This window comes from Lepisosteus platostomus, chromosome 14 (assembly GCF_059453375.1).
Source record: "Lepisosteus platostomus isolate fLepPlt1 chromosome 14, fLepPlt1.hap1, whole genome shotgun sequence".
Lineage (NCBI taxonomy): Eukaryota > Metazoa > Chordata > Actinopteri > Semionotiformes > Lepisosteidae > Lepisosteus > Lepisosteus platostomus.
In genome coordinates this window covers 31,834,972-31,853,018 of record NC_142624.1, presented here as the reverse complement: position 1 = coordinate 31,853,018, position 18,047 = coordinate 31,834,972, and the positions used below count along the sequence as shown (strand labels likewise).

The window sequence follows — 18,047 nt, the reverse complement described above, 5'->3', positions numbered from 1 at the left end:
AGCCCTTGTGTTTTGCCCCTAGCTAGGGTATTAGTACTTGCAATACAGGTACCATGCATCTTAAAGTACCACTTGCATGACTATCGTGTAGAGAGTATCATTAGAGGATTTCTTCCCTAATTCGCAGAACATTAAGAACGTGGGATAGTGTGAAATAAATAGGTTTACAAGACGAGTGTTGTGTATCTATGTCTGTGACCTGAGTGAGCAGGAGTTCTACAGAGGGTACACTGCAGATCTCTAACCTGTGGGCAGAAGCTCTGACCCCTGCTCTCCATATTCACTTCACCTTTGAGAACACTCAGCAACAGTAACAAAGGCTGGTGACAAAATACAACTGAAAAGGGCTCTAAAACCCAGAACATACTGTATGTTTGCAGTTTGATTAATGTTGCTGCTGTCGAACTACCTGGTGAGCAGTAACAATGAGCAGTAACACAGCACTCATTCACAATCTGAATTTTAAAAGACTTTATAATTTTTCTTAATAAGTGTTCCAGTTGTTTAATACAGTAATACAGTAATACAGTTTAATATGAGTGGCAAAAAGAACTGTGGTACTTTTCCACACAGCAGGGCTTAATAAAACATTCTTCAGCACTTTATTAGAATTCTACTTAAAATGGGTTTTCTAGTTCCTGAAACACACAGTTCGTGCTTCCAAATGTCTGATGGATATTTTGTGATGCCCACTGGGGGAAGATAAGGACGGAATTGCATGGAATGATTAGTGAAAGACTGTGAGTGTTCAGACACAGGAAAGGAGTTCAACTGCAGCAGGAGCTCTGTCCCATTATCCTCCATGTGTAACTTATTTGCACGAAGAATTTGTTACTAAACAGACGACAAATGCACAGAATACATGAAGTAACCTTTCAGTATTTAATAGGTGCTGTTCCATTCTCACTCTGTTTCCTCAGATGTCTATGATGGACGGGAAGAAGATGAAGGAACCATTGATGCCTCAGAGGCACAGCGCTACAAACTGGTAAAAACAAACTCTTATTCACAGACATCTGAGCCTTGGGTGTATGTGAAGGAGCTGTCAACAGTAACCACACAGTCACCCATTATTTTGTTTTGAATAGATTTGGAGGGTTACTTAGGCAAGCCAGAAAAAGTACAAGGTGGACCAATATGAAAAATACTATCCATTCAGCTAAACTGGCACTATAGAATCCATTAGTCATCTTAATAGTCTGATTAAGGAAATTCATCCCTGGAGTGATGGAAAGCAGAAGATGTAAAATGAAAATTCCACAGCCATGCCAATATTTTCTCATCACAGTTCTCACCAAGACAACAATAAAAGTAATAATTCTTAGAAATAGTTACAATTTTTAAATGTATTCATTTTAATTTAACACAAAGATTTATGTGTACTTTAACATCCGAAATAATATACCAAATAAGCAATAGAAACCTTTTCACTGTGTTATTCTTGATCTTACCCAATGCAATGCAGTTCTAAGGCATACACAATTTCTACAGCATTATTGTCTGAAAACATTGGCGAGTACATATGTGTAAGCATTGGTTTTCTGTGCACATGTATGATTTCTCTGTTGTTTTATATTGTTTGTCTTAATGCTTTTGCCATAATAGCTGTTTTTTGTTTGCATGTTTCATGGTTGGATGTTCCCTCATAGTTCTCAGAGATGTCACTTTCGTTGTCCAGGATGAAGTCTTATTCCTTTAGTTTGTGTTATTTAGCTCGTGCGAGATTGTGAGACTAAAAATGTGAGACTAACATTTTTTTTTTATTAAAATATCATCAATAACATCTTTTGTGAAAACAAACATTGCATTCCATCTGCAGTAGTATAATACAGATCCACTCCAGAAACATCATAGACGATGTTTTAAACATGTGAAAGGTTTGTTGAAGAATTCTTAAGTAGCGACATTTCTAATTATCTTTTAAGTTGTGTAGATAGAAGTGTCCAGAAGCATGAAAAGTGGACAGCATCATTGGAAAGAACCAACTTTTATTAGTTTAGTTTATTTAATAATTTAATTGACTTTCTGTATTTTTGAATCTGCAAAGTCCCATGCAGATCGACTCACTATGTGAGGGATATCTTGAATGTTAAATTAATCTTAAATGTTAAGATTGACGCAAAATCCTTTCCTTAAATTTCTGGTTTCTTTACCTGCCAAATTTGAGGCTTAACTCTAACGAATTCTCTTCCAATTTTAGAGCTGTTCAAACCTGATTCTCAAGAGCATCACTTCATTCACTCTGGGTTCCACACAAGTGAAATGTTCTAGAAAAAGCAGAATGTATTTCCTTAAATTAAAACAAAATACCCCAAAGACACCAGGTTTACAAAAAAACTCAGGCTTGGCACATTTAGATGTCCTTTTCTAGATATAGTTTTCCAAGTATTATAGCTACTTTAAATTGAACATTTGGACTGTTGAAAATTTAAATCAATTATAATTTAAAATTAATGTGGTAGAGTTACTTTGACTCTTGAGCAACAGTGTTTGATCACTCAGCAATCATTTACTTTTCATGAGGCAGGCTTTCTCTTTTGATTCCAAATGATTGTCTTTGTGTTTCGATGCCTTTAAGATTCGAAAGACCAAACGTCTCCTCTCGGTTCACCCTCTTGATTTTGATCTGGACTCTGAGTACTCCACTCAGTCTCGACGCCAATCTCTGCAGGTACTGGGGTGTTTGGCTCCATCTTTCTCTCTCATTAGAGCCTCCGAACAGTGTTCACACAGCTCTTGAACAGTGAGTTCTTCAAACTGATTCACTCTGGAGAGGATGTGGCACATACTGTATCTTCTCCATCCTGTGGGCTTAGAAAGAAATAAGAGAAGTCCATATAAAATTACGCATTTCGTGCATTGATAAATTAAAGACAGACTTCTGCTTAAGGTGGAAAGAATCTTTGAAATTTTAAGTAGTCGGGAAAAGGCAGGTGCTCTGCATATGTGTATTGGGACTTAAATGTTCACAATTCAAAAGCTTGCCTAGTTCAACAAGATTTTGGTTTTGTTATACAAAGGTTCACAAATATGATAGAGAATAATCATGTTTGTGAAAACATACATTTGTCACTTTGTGTTCTTTAACTTCAAAGGCTACAACAAAGTAGATTTCAGGATTTTTTACTCTGGGGTTATTTCTGTTGAAATCTGAATTTGAATCTGAACTGTAGTTTTGAGTTTGGGGCCTGGAGAGCTTCTGAGTGATTCTTGCTGATCAGTGCAGAATCTTTGCAAATCTAAGATTTGCAATTCTTGTGTCAATTGTTTAACATTAGGATTTGACCAACAAATACTTGTCACATTGTGAGAAAATCAAGCTATTATACAGTACAAGAATGAGCACTTTTAATGCTGCTGTTTTCTTAACTTGAAAAGGAACAGTCACTATCTCGTAAGACCATTTTGGATTTAGTTCATCAATACATGCTCAGCTTTCTATGTATATAGCAACTTAACGTATTATACACTTAATAAAATATGTTATAGATAAATTAACTCCCTTATCCTTTGATAATACATTGTATCATCTTGAAAAATTCATATTATTCAGGACAATAATAAGGGATATTCGTTTTTAGGGAGAACCGTACAGTATTCATGCCGTTCCTTTACAAAGTTAACCTTTTGAATTGCAGTGTATAATTGAATCACAATGCCTTTCCCATGTTTTTCTATTTTGAATATATTGTTTTAAATTAGTATTCATCAAGACTGTGCTCAATCCTGCTTGCCTCTGCTTTACTGATTTTTCTTTAGTACAGTGTGCTTTGTTTGTTTGTCTTTGTATACCAGTGTAGTTCATTTCTGTACAGTTAATGTTTTTTTACACATATAAAATACATAAGATGTAAGTGACACATTAGAGGATGGAATGTCTTGTTAATTTGTTGATTTTTAACATTTTAATGTTGAATGTCAAACATGATAAGGATTTGTGTTTGTCTTTGTTTGTTAGATCATCACTTCATTATTGAAACGCAGAGGGTCTTTATGGATATTGCCATGGTGATAAATGTAGTTTCAGAAAGCTGTAGCATGACTCAATCTGTCCATTTTATCTGTTTGCTATCATAGACGATATAAGGTTTTACATTCTTGAAAATGTCACGTGAATTTCTGTTTTCTTCATGTTTTCCAGAGTTGTTATTCATGTCATGGCAGATTGCTAATTTGTCATGCAGCCCTCTTCCCCTCAGGTGTCACGTACACTTTTTGTATGTCCTAAGACATTGATTTTTTTTCACTCATAATCACCAATTACTTAAACAAACATGGTATTTTAAAGTCATAAAGGAGAGTGTAATTGATTGGTGCATGTACCAGTTTATTATCTGGCTTAAGATGGAGGAGCAGAAGACAGATGTCAGTGGCATGTATAGGGACAATTTTAATTGGTTAATTAGTTCCAACAGATGTCCATTCCCTACGGCATTTTGAGAGGGTTCAAAAGAAGGTACTGCATTTTAAAATATTTGTATTAAGTAGAACCCACTCAGTCTATGGCATTGAGTGCTGTGCCATTTGTTACCAATTACCAAGATGCATGGTGTTAATCTTTAGTCTACACTACAAAAGATACAAAAGAATAAATATTCCCTAATTATACAAGTGAAAGTGCACACCTATAACAACTGCAATTTATTGCAGAGATTGCGCATAGGTGATAGTGTAATCACATTGAATGAAAACAGTTTAGGCTGGATACTTTTTAGCTCTGGACACGCCTAACACAAGGCTGTTCAGGTTACACCCTGTGCTCCTTGGGTAGTATTGGAATGATTTGAAAGGTATGGATAGCCTTTTTCTTTAGCAGTGTGACCCAGTTAAGTTTACATTTGCAATCTGTACGCTCACAAACACCACACACTCTTCATAATTTGACCAACATTGTTAACATCAGAACAAGAGAGGGTAATTACACATTTACACATTTATTGCAAATATCTGGTTGCAGAGATACACAAAATTATATTACTCTCAGAATAGCCCTTTTGAGGCATATTGTTTATCAGTTCTATTCTATGATGTGACAAATGTGCTGCCACAGATAAACACATCTGCTAGGAGGAAAATATGGCAGTAAATGGACCAGCACAATAGCTGGTTATCCATCCACCTTTACAGCAGTGGCTGGTGAATTGTAGTACTAGGTAGTGTGCTTTGGTTGTCTGTGGGTGACCGTGGCCTTGTTGGCCCCTGTCATTTTCGTAGCACTCCGGCGGGGTGGAGGGGGTGACACGGCGGGAGTCAATGATTGCTGAGGCCGATATCGCCTCAGTCTTCCAGCAGATTCTAGAGGAACAGGGTCAGCGAGGGGATGATCCTGAGCAGGAGTTCAGCACAGAGCTGCACCTTCGCATCAACTCTCGCAAGAAGAGTCTGGAGAAGTCCTCACGCTCAGGTGAGATACCACCAAACAACAGGTGCAACCCAGTAATTGACTTTTCTCTGGTTGTATTTGTGCCAACCAGTTTATAATTCCAGAGCTCAGACAAAGTTTAATAATGCAAGAATGATGCAGCAAATATTGTACTTAATACTTGGGCGTTAACTTGCCTGGGTGAGAAAATCATAGCACTGTCACAGCCATTCTCATTTTTCAGGAATGAACCAGGGAGGCAGCTGCAAAGGTGAAGTTGGGTGGAGGGAGGGGTTCTAGGATAGAAGTGCACTTCCAGAGTTTTTATGCAAAGGAGAGCAAAAGTGTGAGATAAGAGTTTGACCTCCTCCCAAACATCTGTTCAATAACAACATTAATAATAATAATAATTCAAACAATAATAATAATAATAATAATAATAAAAATAATACCCTTCATTTATACAGTGCTTCTTATCCCATAGGGATGCAAATACTGCCTTAATTGCTAATGTTATTGCAAAATCCATTGTAAATTAAAATATTCTTAATTTCACAATGTTTTGGTTCTCAGAAATGTAATACACCCTTTTGTCGGCATCATCTCTAGTTGCACAGTGTTACATAATGTGGCAGGTACATGACTGAGGTGAAATTCCTAAAGAGTTAAAAGATTGTTTCCATACCTTACACTTCCATTAACCGGTCAGCCTATGTCTTTGAACATGTAGCTAGAGCACAAATTTTAGAGTCTGTTCTTGAAAATTGATGACATTACGGTTAATATTTTATTTTTGGGTGAAAAAAGGCATCCTGTTCATGTACAAGGTTTGCAATTTCTTTACATTGTGCAGGGATAAAGCAATTTGGTGAGGTTTTTGTCTGCCTTAACAGAAGTATAAAATATATGGGTTTTTTTCTTCAGATTGATGGGATCATATTTTTTTGGTGAGCAGAATAAAGCATAAAAACAGATCAATTTTAAAATACATTTCAAGAATGAGATCATTGCATTGATAATATGTTATCTTTTCAAACAATGAGGATAATACTTTTCTTTTCAAATCAAACCTTATCCTCTTCTAGCTTGGATGAAATTGTATAGACTGTCCTAAGAAAACTGAATGTCATAGGAAAGTGGTCTTTAATGGCCTTGGTCACTTAATAGTGTTTCACTGTAGATGGACAGCTCCTCTGGGGATGAATTGGGTAGCTGGTATTTTATCTCTTGGCCGGAGCGACCATATCCATTCTGAGGTGCTTTAAGAGGTCCAACATACCTGAGCTGTATTAAGATTTGCACAGTAACTTGTGTAAAACACATATACTTTTTTTCAAAACTAGGTTCTCACTCAGGTCTTTGTTTGAAAACATTAGTGCTTGTCTGGAGAACCATAGAGAGCATTTCATTTTTGCTTTTTTAATTTATATTTTCATTTTTAGCTTACATTTTTCTTTATCATTTTTTGCCAGGACATCCACACTCACAGCTCAGCACTTCCTGCAGTCTCTGCGAAGTGGCGATGCCTTAATATGTTTTTTATCTGCTCTTGATCCGTAGTACATCGCACAATCTCTGTCTTCTTCCTCTCCTGCTTTTCATTTTCTCTCTCCTTACCTGTCCTACTCCCTCCCTGTTGACCTCACTTTTGCTCTCGGTTTCCTCACTGTCTCTCTGCTTCTCAGATGAGGGCCACTACACTGAGCAGCGAATGATCCGCACGCGCTCCTCTCCCAAGGGCAGTCCGTCGGGCACCTTCAATGGGGCCCAGCGCTCACGCTACTATGCTGACATGGACACATCAGAGGATGAGCCCGAAGCTGTACCCCGCTTCCCCCTGTACCAGAGCCACCTGCCACCCCGTCGTCGAAGCCGCGCCTCCTCCCAGGAGAACGTGCATCACGGTGCCCCGCAGGTACTGTATAGCAACGTCAGCCACCATGTTCTCTTGAGTCCAGCTGGAAACAGCACGCAGAAAGCAAGAGTATCACAGGAAAAACACCCATTTCTCTTTGAGCAGACACTGAAAAAGCGAGGCACGGGAGGGAGATAGACCCTCCAATTTCTTTTGTAATCTAGGATCAACAGTTCAGTCTTTTGGAAGCAAAAGAAACATGGGCCATCCCATTCAAGCTGACAGCATTTTTCTCCTCATTGCAGTTTGAGCAATGCTTTGCCTAATTATTCGCTACTGGAGCTATTCTCCAAAGAGAACTGTCATATATAGGATGGCCATTGACTTTGATTGGCTTTTACACTACACAAGTGGCATGTCTCTCCAAGGTAGTATTAATGTACATCGGCCAGGCGGTCACTACCAGTACGGCTAGTTAACTCTGTCACACCCAAGGTTTACTTGACACTAAAAAGATCATTAAGGTGGATGCTGCACATTGGTGGTGGTGGAGGGGAGACCCCATTACCTGTAAAGCGCTTTGAGTGGAGTGTCCAGAAAAGCGCTATATAAGTGTAAGCAATTATTATTATTATTATTATTATTATTATTATTATTATTATTATTATTATTATTAAGTCCTTTTGGCTCAAAGGGATAAAGATGGAAAATTCAAAAAGGTTTAGGACAGAATTCAAGACTGAGAAAACACCTGGGAGATAACCTTTAATGCAGACAAATGCAGAGTGTTACTTGCACGTAGCAAATACATATACTATAAATATAAGACAGGAAATGCTGGTCTTGAAGAAGATATTTATGAAAAAGGAGTTTATATGATGGCATCATTTATATCTTCTATACAATGTCTTATGCAATAAAAAGTCTCACGTATTTTAAGGATATACATTAAAAACTGAACTTTAATAAAGGGAAGTTATGTTAGAACTACAATAAGCAATAATAAAAACACATTTAGGACAATGTGTAAAAAATTGATCACCACATTACAAATAATGCTGTGGCTCTAGAATCAGTACAGAGCAGGGAGATAAGATCATATGGTGAAAGGAGTGCGCTAAGTGAGAGACTAAATACTAACCAAATAATAAACTAAAACAGTACACAAGTGGAAAATGTGAACAGAGGCACCTTTTTACACAGAGGGTCATGAAATAAGCTAACCAGCCATGTTGTTGAATGAGATCGTTGGATCATTTAGCTATTAACAAACAAACAGACTACAAGGGCTTGAAGAGCTCCTCTGCGCAAAAGAAAAATAAACCATTAAAACTGAAATTTCAGTGTATTTTAAAGTTATATTGTATAATACATTTGTGGGTAGTCTGGGAGGTACAGTAACAGCTCTATAATGATGATATTTTTATATCACTGTACCTAATGAGAAATAATTGATTTTTGGAAATCATGGCCACACGTCTTATTAATTCTACATGTAAGAGTGGTGAGTGAGGAAAGGAGCACACATTACAGCTGGAATACATGTAGGCCTATTTCATATTTCTAGGAAATCAAAATTGAACATAGAACTTTACAGTTTGACAACGTGTTAATGAAAGAAGAAGACTGCATTTCCCTCCGGTCTTATTTGTTGGATTCAGGATTGTGACTGTATATGTGTTAGTTTGCCCAGATTTTTCTCAATCAATTTTTATTTGTATAGCAACCAATAATTCTGCTCCTGGTATTATAGATGATTTTCAACAGGTTGGAGCTATCTGAATTAGAAATAGTGGGCAATGCTGAATAAAAGATGGATTTTAAGACAGGAAGGTGGCATTTTTCATTACCAGGCATTAAAGGAGAACCGAAAGCCCCTTTAGTTTTGAAAACAACAGCAGCAGGGGCAGCGCCTTGGTTTGGAGGTTCATGCTTTTGTCTCGCAGTTCTTGGGGTCTGGGTTTGTTTGTGGTTTGGGGTGCCTTCTGTGGGTAGCTTGTGCTTTCCTCTTATGGGTTTTCTCCAGCTGCTCTGGTTTCTTCCCACAGTCCAACAAAATGCTGCCCAGGGTAATTACTGTAGGCTTCCCCGTATCTACATGTACAGTACTGTATGTGTGTCTGTATCATGCAATAGACAGGCCCTGTCCATGGAAAAACAGCAAAAACTAGATTATTTAATCTCCTTTCAAAGGTGTGCAGGGAATGGCTGATTCATTCTGTGGAATGAATACTGAACAACTGAAGGAACTATGCTATGAACTTTTCTTTCTTTCCATTTTAGTTACATACAGTACATCAAAACTTTATTTCAGTGATATTAAACCACACTGAACATGGCAATTTATTTACAGTACTTCCACTTTTCTTTTTGTAATGCAGGACTATTGTTTTCAGAATTTCCGTAACTACTACATTCAAAAGGGGGAAAAAAATCTCTTGATATCTAATCTCCAGTGTCTATGCTGGCAGAGTAAGGTCTCCTATACTGTATTTGTTGAGGCTTCAGCTCACACACTGCAGCTGTGTGTCTGTTTGCTTTTCAACAGATATGACCTAGAGGTATTTCCCAATTGAGTATTTAAACTGCAGCTGTCTTTATTAGTCCCCTACTTATATCTGTGTAAGACCCTCAGGGACACTTTCTCTCCTTCACAACATGTGACCAAACCCAAATAAAATCAATACAGACTGATGCAGAAAACAAATGACAATTGATTAGCTAAACATCAAGACACCATATGTTGTCATCCTCTGGAGTTATATTAGTATGGTAAAAAATGAGAAACACTACAGCAGTGACTAGGGAGCAGTTGTATTGCACAGTCCTTAAATTCTACTTTAGCAGCACTTGCACACAGATCAGGTCCATTTGAACAGGGATCATTTTCCTGGATTCTTCTCTATATTAACAAATTATGCACCTGCTGAAATAGAAGTACACATATGATAATATGATTAATGATCTGATTTATATAAGCTTAATTTGTTGGTATAGTTACGGTATATATTCTAACAAAGATATATATATAACACAAATATCCCACCATCTAATAATAACAGCATTCTGGAAGGCCTAATAAGACTAAATAATAGCATGCAGTATAAACATAAAATTTTAATAATACCTGGATTTTGTTATAACTATATTTTCTATATATTTAATTTTGAGTATTTTAAATTAACAGATAAGGTGCAATGCAAGCATATCATTCTCTCCCGCGGCTTGTTTCTATATTTCAGTCTGGGGTCTTTTGTCTGCTGTTCTCTATTTCTCTCTTTCTTGTTTATTCTTGGTGGCCTGGGGTCTAGATCACTGAGCTGAACAAGCGTATGTCTGCTATTGAAAGTCTGCTCAGCCGACTGGAACAGAAAATCACACTGCCAGTTGACCAGGTAAATACAGAGATCATCTCCAGATATTTGTATAAAGAAAAATGTTTAATTTGCCTTTATATTTCAGAAGTACAAAGCTATCTTAAAGCACTGATAAAAGGAAGGGTGCACAGTTAATATTTCAATATTCACCTGAAGGTTTCATATTTGACTGGGATTTTTTATTGTTTCCTGTAATTGATAAAGGAATTTTAGAGCTATGAAAAATATTACTTTGAGTGTCTATTACTGTGAGCACCATTGTGTCAGGCTGTAGTGTCATCTGTTTACTGAGATGTTGACATTTGACATTGTCTTACCTTTAACAGCAAATACTGACAGTAAGAGAGCCTCCTTCCATTAAACACACATTTAACGTACAATGAACAGTATTATAACTATTGTATTTTGATGCCTCCTGAATGTTTCAGTTCAAGTACCATAAAAGAGGAGAAACACGGATGAGGATGATTGTCTTTAAGTAGTACTTTATGAAAAATCTATATTGAAACGAATGTAAATTTAAAGACAGGTAAGTTCTGATGAATTCATAGCTTGACTGCCTGCTCGACCGTTTAAAACAAAACCCTTGAGTTTTTCTTCGGGGTTATTAAATATGCACATTGGAAGAGGCAATTCAGGCCACATTGTTTGTATTTTAATTACTGTGAAAATGGAAAACAATGTAGCGTGAATGTAAAAGCGTGTCCCACTCATTTTGTGCCGTGCCACCCATGGGCTGTTGCATTGTGCTTCAGAGCACATGTATTAACTCTGCCTTGGTGTTCATCTCTCTGAATCATATGACTATGGAAATGTAGATCTGACTAGCAAGTGGTAAATGATTATCTGAGTGACAACTATCCATATAAAGACCTGAAACCAGCTTGGGTACAAGCATTTTATAAAAGGAGTCCCTTTTAAAGATAAAGAGCAACTTATCAATACAGGACCCCTAATAATATTATCCTCCTCATTGGAAAAGCATTCCCCTCAATAAATATGGTCACCTACAGTACATTGTGAAGTAACAAAGGGGATATGTCACATGAGGTGGAAAAAAAATGCAACACATTTCTAACATATTTCTAAGTCCTAACAATAGTTCTTGTTTGAAAACTAGAACATCTTTTGGCCATCAGTACTGATGGAACTAAGTACAGTATCTTCCTTTTTAATTCTCTTAAATGCAGATTTAACAGTTGTGTGTAACTGCAAAGCAATTACAGCAATTTGCCTGTGCTCATTGATATTGGCTTACTTTATCACTAAAGGTCTTTGTTGCTTTCTCTAACAAAGCCACAAGAGTGGACCGTAATCACTCATATGGTAGTTACACCATCAGTCTATTTATGGTGCATAAGGGCATCTAATGTTCATTACAAAAACTGATAAACCCCACATGTGCTGTTTCACATTTATTTGGTGGCTGACAATCACCATCAAAAGACAAAAGACAGGATATAGAATGTTAGATAAAGCAGGATTTGGAGCAGCATTGATTTAGCATTATACACAGAAAAGTGGTAGACACAGATATACTGGAAATTGGGCTTCTTCCTGTGCGGATAGGCTTTCCTTAAGCATACGTTAGATGTGAGAACAAATTAAGGCTTGCTGTCATAATAGAGATGGATATATCCTCCCAAAAATAATTTATTATTGACAAAGAAAGAATGCAAGAGAGAGTATCATGCTTTGTGCCTGTTGCTTCCACAACTGTCTGTCAAGGTCCCTGTGAATGTGAATTGTATGCAGCACTTAGAAATTAGATGAATGGATGAAAGTTGACCTCACTCAACAGTAAAGACGTTCTTGTGTTAAATGGGATTCCTTCCCCAATTATCACACTTATACCCCCTTATCAGTTTTCCTGTGCTGGTTTGGGTACTTTTTGCCTTCTATGACATGTTCTGTCCCTCATAGATTTGGTTTCATGGTCTCTCTGGACTAGTCTGCTGATTGTTGAAGCAGAACATCTCATTCTGTAGACAAATCCTTGATCTTCTTCAATTACTAATGGCAGCCAAGTCATCTACATTTCTCAAGGGGAGAGTGGCTGCGTCTTTGGCTAGTCACTATTTAAAATTGCATTTTGTTTCCAATGAGCTCTTGATTTGAGACTTGGACTATTGTAAATTCATTGTCAGTACAGTCACTTTAGGAAATGCTTATAATGTATCAGTGTTATAAGTGTTTTGTTGTTTGAGTATAAAGCTAATTTTCATCTAAAGGACTGAGGTCTGGACCTTTCAGAAAATGAGCTGTTTAGAAGTGGTGGTAGTGGTAGGGATTTGGGAGAGTATGACCTAGTTCAATTAAGATGGAAATGAATATCAAACATTTGGACTGTGCAGTCTCTTGATAATTGTCTTTTTTATTTAGCTTTGGTATTATATGCAAGACTTAATCAGGTTTCATCCAGCAGAACCCACTCGAATCTGTGACATGATTTCAATATTAAACAAATTCATTTTTTTTTTTGAATTCCCCTGATGGTCTCACAATTACGCAAAGATTCACTGGAGTGCCTACTGTGGTTATTTAGAAACATATTTTATTAAATGAGTCACAATTTATCCATAAGTCATCAGAGAGCACCAACATTTAATGATAAGAAAAAGAACAATTTAAATGGCACAGTTTTAAAAGTGACGTTATCAGAGTTTCTTCTCTTTTTATATTATAGCTGTCTATTTAAAGCTCTGTAGAATTCTTTATGGGCATTCCAAGATTGTTGTTTAATGTTCAGATTAGCAAAAATGTAATTCATAGTTATTAATATATATTAAAGTGTATACAATTAATTATATATTTAAGACAGTGGTAAAGTCAGATTTTTCAGAAAACATTTTCTTTTAACATTTTGAAGTCTGGTTGCTACATGAAAGGTAGAAAAGATACTACCAGAAAGTAAAAGACAAAAAAAGTACTGAACAGTACTGTCTTTTTATGTTTATTATTGTGACAGGTCTTCACATATTCACATAAAACTCACATACTGTATTAACCACTTTATTGCGTTTTACTTTTTTTAGCAAGCAGGGTGTCAAGAAATATCAGAAAAGATCTTTTAAAGTATTAATACAATGTGATAGACTGGTCCACGTCAAGCATGATTGAAGATGATTAGATAAAGTGTATTACACTATGGGAGTTCACAGAACTTCTTCCAAATTCATTTCTGTCTTGCAGTGTGATAGTGAGCAGTACTTACTGTATACTCACTGTCGCAACTCAACCAAGAATCAGTTTTTATTGACTGATAATGGCAAGTGAGACTGGGTCTCTCAAGCGTTGCTTGTATGACAGTGCAATCAATTCGGCACGCACAAGAACAACACCTCACCCAGGGCACTGCTATGTTCCCACAGCTGGTGGCTGTGCCTGGAGGCCAGTCAGTAGTGGATTTGGAGGAGGAGAAGCTGAGGAAGAAGTTGGGGGAGCTGACAGGGAACATCAGCGACAAGGGGCTCTCCTCTGATGAAGATGAGGTCAAGAAGAGCAGCTTTGCCCAGGAATCACTGCTGGGAAGGGCCCGGCACCAAGATGCACTGGAGAAGAACGCACCACCTGCAGAGGCAGTGATGAGCTCCTCCAGTGATGATCTCCCCACCGAAGCCCAGAAGGTGAGCTTCTGTTCACTGTATTTTCCTTAAGATGGCCCTTTTAGAAATTCTACAAAACCAGGTTTTTTGGAAGGTACTGTATATATCTTTATTTAATATATTTTCTTTGTATATATTGTTTGTTTTTTTTTCTAAGTTGAAGGAAAAAATATTAGGGAATTATGTCAGCTCTCATTCTCGCCTCTCAGTATCATCCATCCCTCCATCCGTTTGCCACATTTATCCAGCCTAGGCCCTGGGAGAGCCGGAGCCTATCCCGGCAAGCAATGGATGCAAGGTGGGATACACACACACTAGGGCCAGTTTTCCCAGAACCCAGTTAACTAACCAGTATATCTTTGGACTGTCGGAGGAAACTGGATCACCCGGCTAAAATCCATGAGAACATGGGGAGAACATACAAATTCCACAGAGATGGCACCCCAGGTCCGGAATTGAAGCCAGGGTCCCAGCGCTACCAGGCAGCGATATGCCACCATGCTGCCTTTTTCAGTAGCATTGAATTGAAAACAAAATATTGTGTGCAAAAGAGGATTTCGTATCTGTCTACATTTTCAAGGAAATATAATTAATTCAAAAAGAGGTTGCTGTCAAAGAATGAAAACTACTGATAGGCCATTTTTAACACAGTACTATATGTGTAACTGAGAGCTTATGGTTCCTTATGAAATCTTATTATTGTGATAAAAATAGTGTGTACTGTAGGCACAGAGGGTTAAATTTCTGTGCTATATTTTTCACATGACCCTATTTTTTCATTTGTAAAAAATTGTATTTATTTGTTAAAGTCTGGGAAGAGCTGTTATTATGGGACAAAAATGAAATTCTAGGATATTTGGCTTTAGACACAGATTGTGCAAATCACACAAAGAGATAGAGCTCTTGGCTTGTCTATGAAACAACGGACAGGAATATTGGAGCCAGTCCATTAGTACTCTTGTAAAAGGTTAGCTTCACTAATGGGTACTTTGTTGTCATTGAGTGCATGGTCTCTTCTTCATGTGTAAAAACTAAAAGGTACCAGTCATGTAAATGCTATCCTTTTCTGTGCCATGAAGGTTAAGGTTTCCTGCATTTAGTTTTACATATCTTTTCCCTTAATTTAGAAGTAGAAGCTGTGTGATTGTGTCTGAGTGGACACATCTGTCACATTCTGTGTTTTGATAAAAAAGTTAGAGTTGGAAATCTGGTGACTGGCTCAACATACTGTACTTCTAATTCTCTGCGCACCGTACCAAAACTGACTTTTCTTTATCATCACTATTCTTATTATCCTAAATATGCACTTGGTCATAGTGAGCAAAAAGTAAACTAATGTTCCTGTGTAACACCGATCCTTTCACCTGTGTGAAAAGCAATGCAGTGTGATGGTTAGCAAGATTTTAAAATTGGACATGATAAGTATTTAAAAAACTGGGATGAAACCATGGACTCCTGGAGATAGTCAGGTTTAGGAGGATTCTCCTCCACTCTTCTCTCAGCCTTTGCCAATGAGCTCAGACTTCAGACGAAGAAGATGTGATCAGTTGGCCATACTGGACGAACGGTTCACTGGACTCCTTCTTCACAAAGGAAATAGCTCTTGGGGAGGATCAGGGTTACAAATTCATCAAAATAAAGTTTGGAACTTCATCAGCATCAACTGCCATCAACATTTTTATCTGTAGTCTCCTGCAAACCTAAACCAAAAGTCTCTGGTAGGGAATCTGGCTGATGCCAGTCATCTGCGAGATAAGTCTGTGTCCATTTTAAGACTTTCTACCTTCTATTTTCTGAATGCTAAATTTGCCTTCTACTTGGCAGATTAGTTTTAAAATGAGACCCCATTTCCTCAAAAGCCATATTCCTTTTTCAGTTCTTTGAAAATTAACAATTTTAATTTCTTGGCACAGATGTAACTGCACATTTATACATGTACCATAGTTTTATGCACTGTATGATATTCATAAGACTTCCTACAGTATATGCAAACTGTCATCTTTTCTGATGTTTAAAATAATCTTACAGTGTCAGAAGGTTACAGGGCTGGCAATGGACTGGCGCCCTCTCCAGGCTTTACCCTGCCTTGCACTCATTGCTTGCCGGGTAGGCTCCGGCTTCCAGCAGCACCGTACAGTATAAAGCGGTTTGCTAAATAACATGACATGACAGAAGGTTACATAAAAGTTTTTACACGTATATAATATTGTCACGGATGTCGGAAAGGGCATGCCATGGAATGGCAGGAAAGCAAAAAAGACCCTATGCATATCGGGAAGAAACCTATGCCCTCAGGCCATGGAGGAGACGACCTGGTGCTAGGCGGGTCTCAAGACATCTGGACCCTCAATGCTGAGCGAGGAGGTAAGGATGACCCAGAAATATATAGCCCCAAACAAAGACACACCGGAAGGACAAGCAAAGCACAAGGAAACTAGAAACAGGACAGAGTAGGAGCACCCTCTAGCTGTAGAGATCGTGACAGTACCCCCCCCCCCCCCCCTTCATGGGCAGCTCCTGATGCCCAAAAAACAAATGAGCTGCACAGCACTGGGGAAAGGAAAAACCTAATTTAACTGAAAGGAAACCTCTGGGAGTCCACGGCTGAGAGCTACCCCCTCCTCCAGTGTAAAAACCTTTATTGGGTAGAGGAAGGGAGGGCCGGGCGGTGCTCCGGTGAGCGAGACAAAAAAATACGAACAAAAGCACACACAACAAAAATAAACCTGGGAGACCAGGGCAACATACCACACACAACAGATAGGAACCAAGAGTCCAGGGAAACAGGGGTCAGGGAGACCAAGGAACACAGAGACCAGGAAGTGAGAAACCAAAACACCAAGAAAAAAAATCAAAGTAACAACAAAAAACCCGGGAACCAAAAAAAAAAAACTCTGCACACAGGGCAAAAAACATGCTCAACATTCTGTCCCGGATGCTGGGAGTGACAACACGAGGAAAGCCAGGTATTCGTACAGTACGCAGATGTCGGAAAGGCACACTGCTGAGTGACCTGCTCACAGGCACGGATGTCGAGAGGTGGCATCCCGAGATTAGAATAGGAGAACTGAAAAAAAAGCCCAAAACGATGTGGAAAAACAAAAAGAGATGCCCGCGGGGTCAAAGTATGGGTCAGCATTCTGTCACGGATGTCGGAAAGGGCATGCCGTGGAATGGCAGGAGAGCAAAAAAGACCCTATGCGTAGTGGCAAAACAGGGGTTAGCCTGAGCTCAGCAGGTCAGACGATGTCGGGAAGAAACCTATGCTCTCAGGCTGCTGAGGAGACTTTTGCAAAGGGGATTCATTATTTTAAAATATCTTACTTTCATATTGCCTCACACATGTCTGAGATTCAACGGAAATGGATCCAAATCAATTTTTTAGGCTGAGATTAAAAGGCAGGGGTTGAACAAGTAAAGAATGTAAATATATCATTTATGATGAGACGCAATAATATCCCATTTATTTCAGTTCCTTCACGAGTGACGTAGGTGATGAAACACACTGAATCCAGTCACTTACCAAGGATAAAATAAGCCTTTGTATATCTAGGACAGACACAGTAGAACACTGTGAAGTGTTTTAAATCTCTGGGCACGGACAGACTGCAGCTGTTGCATCTTAATGGAATGCTGTAAAGACTGAATCACACTCTATGAAAGAACAACTTTTCATCTTGTTTGTAACTTCGTGACCGTTGTACTCCAGCTTCGGTCAGACTGGCTCCCATTCACACCTTTCCTATAGCAGATGGAATGATAATAGCCCTCTTTTGCAAATTATTTATTATCTTTGCTGAGAACAGGAGATCAAAGAGCTGACAGTCGTGATGCAGTTGCTTTTTCCA

The 18,047-nt window shown here is 38.2% G+C and overlaps 1 protein-coding gene and 1 long non-coding RNA gene across 10 annotated transcripts in view; both read left to right on the top strand.

Annotated features, from left to right (window-relative positions):
• The window catches only part of mlphb (melanophilin b), a 45,932-nt gene that overhangs the window by 21,061 nt on the left and 6,824 nt on the right, over positions 1–18,047 (top strand). For 7 of the 9 annotated variants that reach the window (XM_088605685.1, XM_088605681.1, XM_088605678.1 and 4 more), the window contains exons 6-11: positions 921–988; positions 2,579–2,671; positions 5,215–5,404; positions 7,048–7,277; positions 10,529–10,612; positions 13,966–14,220. In XM_088605685.1, the coding sequence (XP_088461811.1) occupies positions 921–988; positions 2,579–2,671; positions 5,215–5,404; positions 7,048–7,277; positions 10,529–10,612; positions 13,966–14,220 (920 nt within the window). The remainder of the gene's footprint in view (positions 1–920; positions 989–2,578; positions 2,672–5,214; positions 5,405–7,047; positions 7,278–10,528; positions 10,613–13,965; positions 14,221–18,047) is intronic. The other 2 variants (XM_088605684.1, XM_088605683.1) reach the window with 2 other exon arrangements.
• Positions 7,289–8,546, top strand: LOC148649269 (uncharacterized). The gene is made up of 2 exons (XR_015926314.1): positions 7,289–7,741; positions 7,896–8,546. It is a non-coding gene; the product is annotated as an uncharacterized LOC148649269 (long non-coding RNA).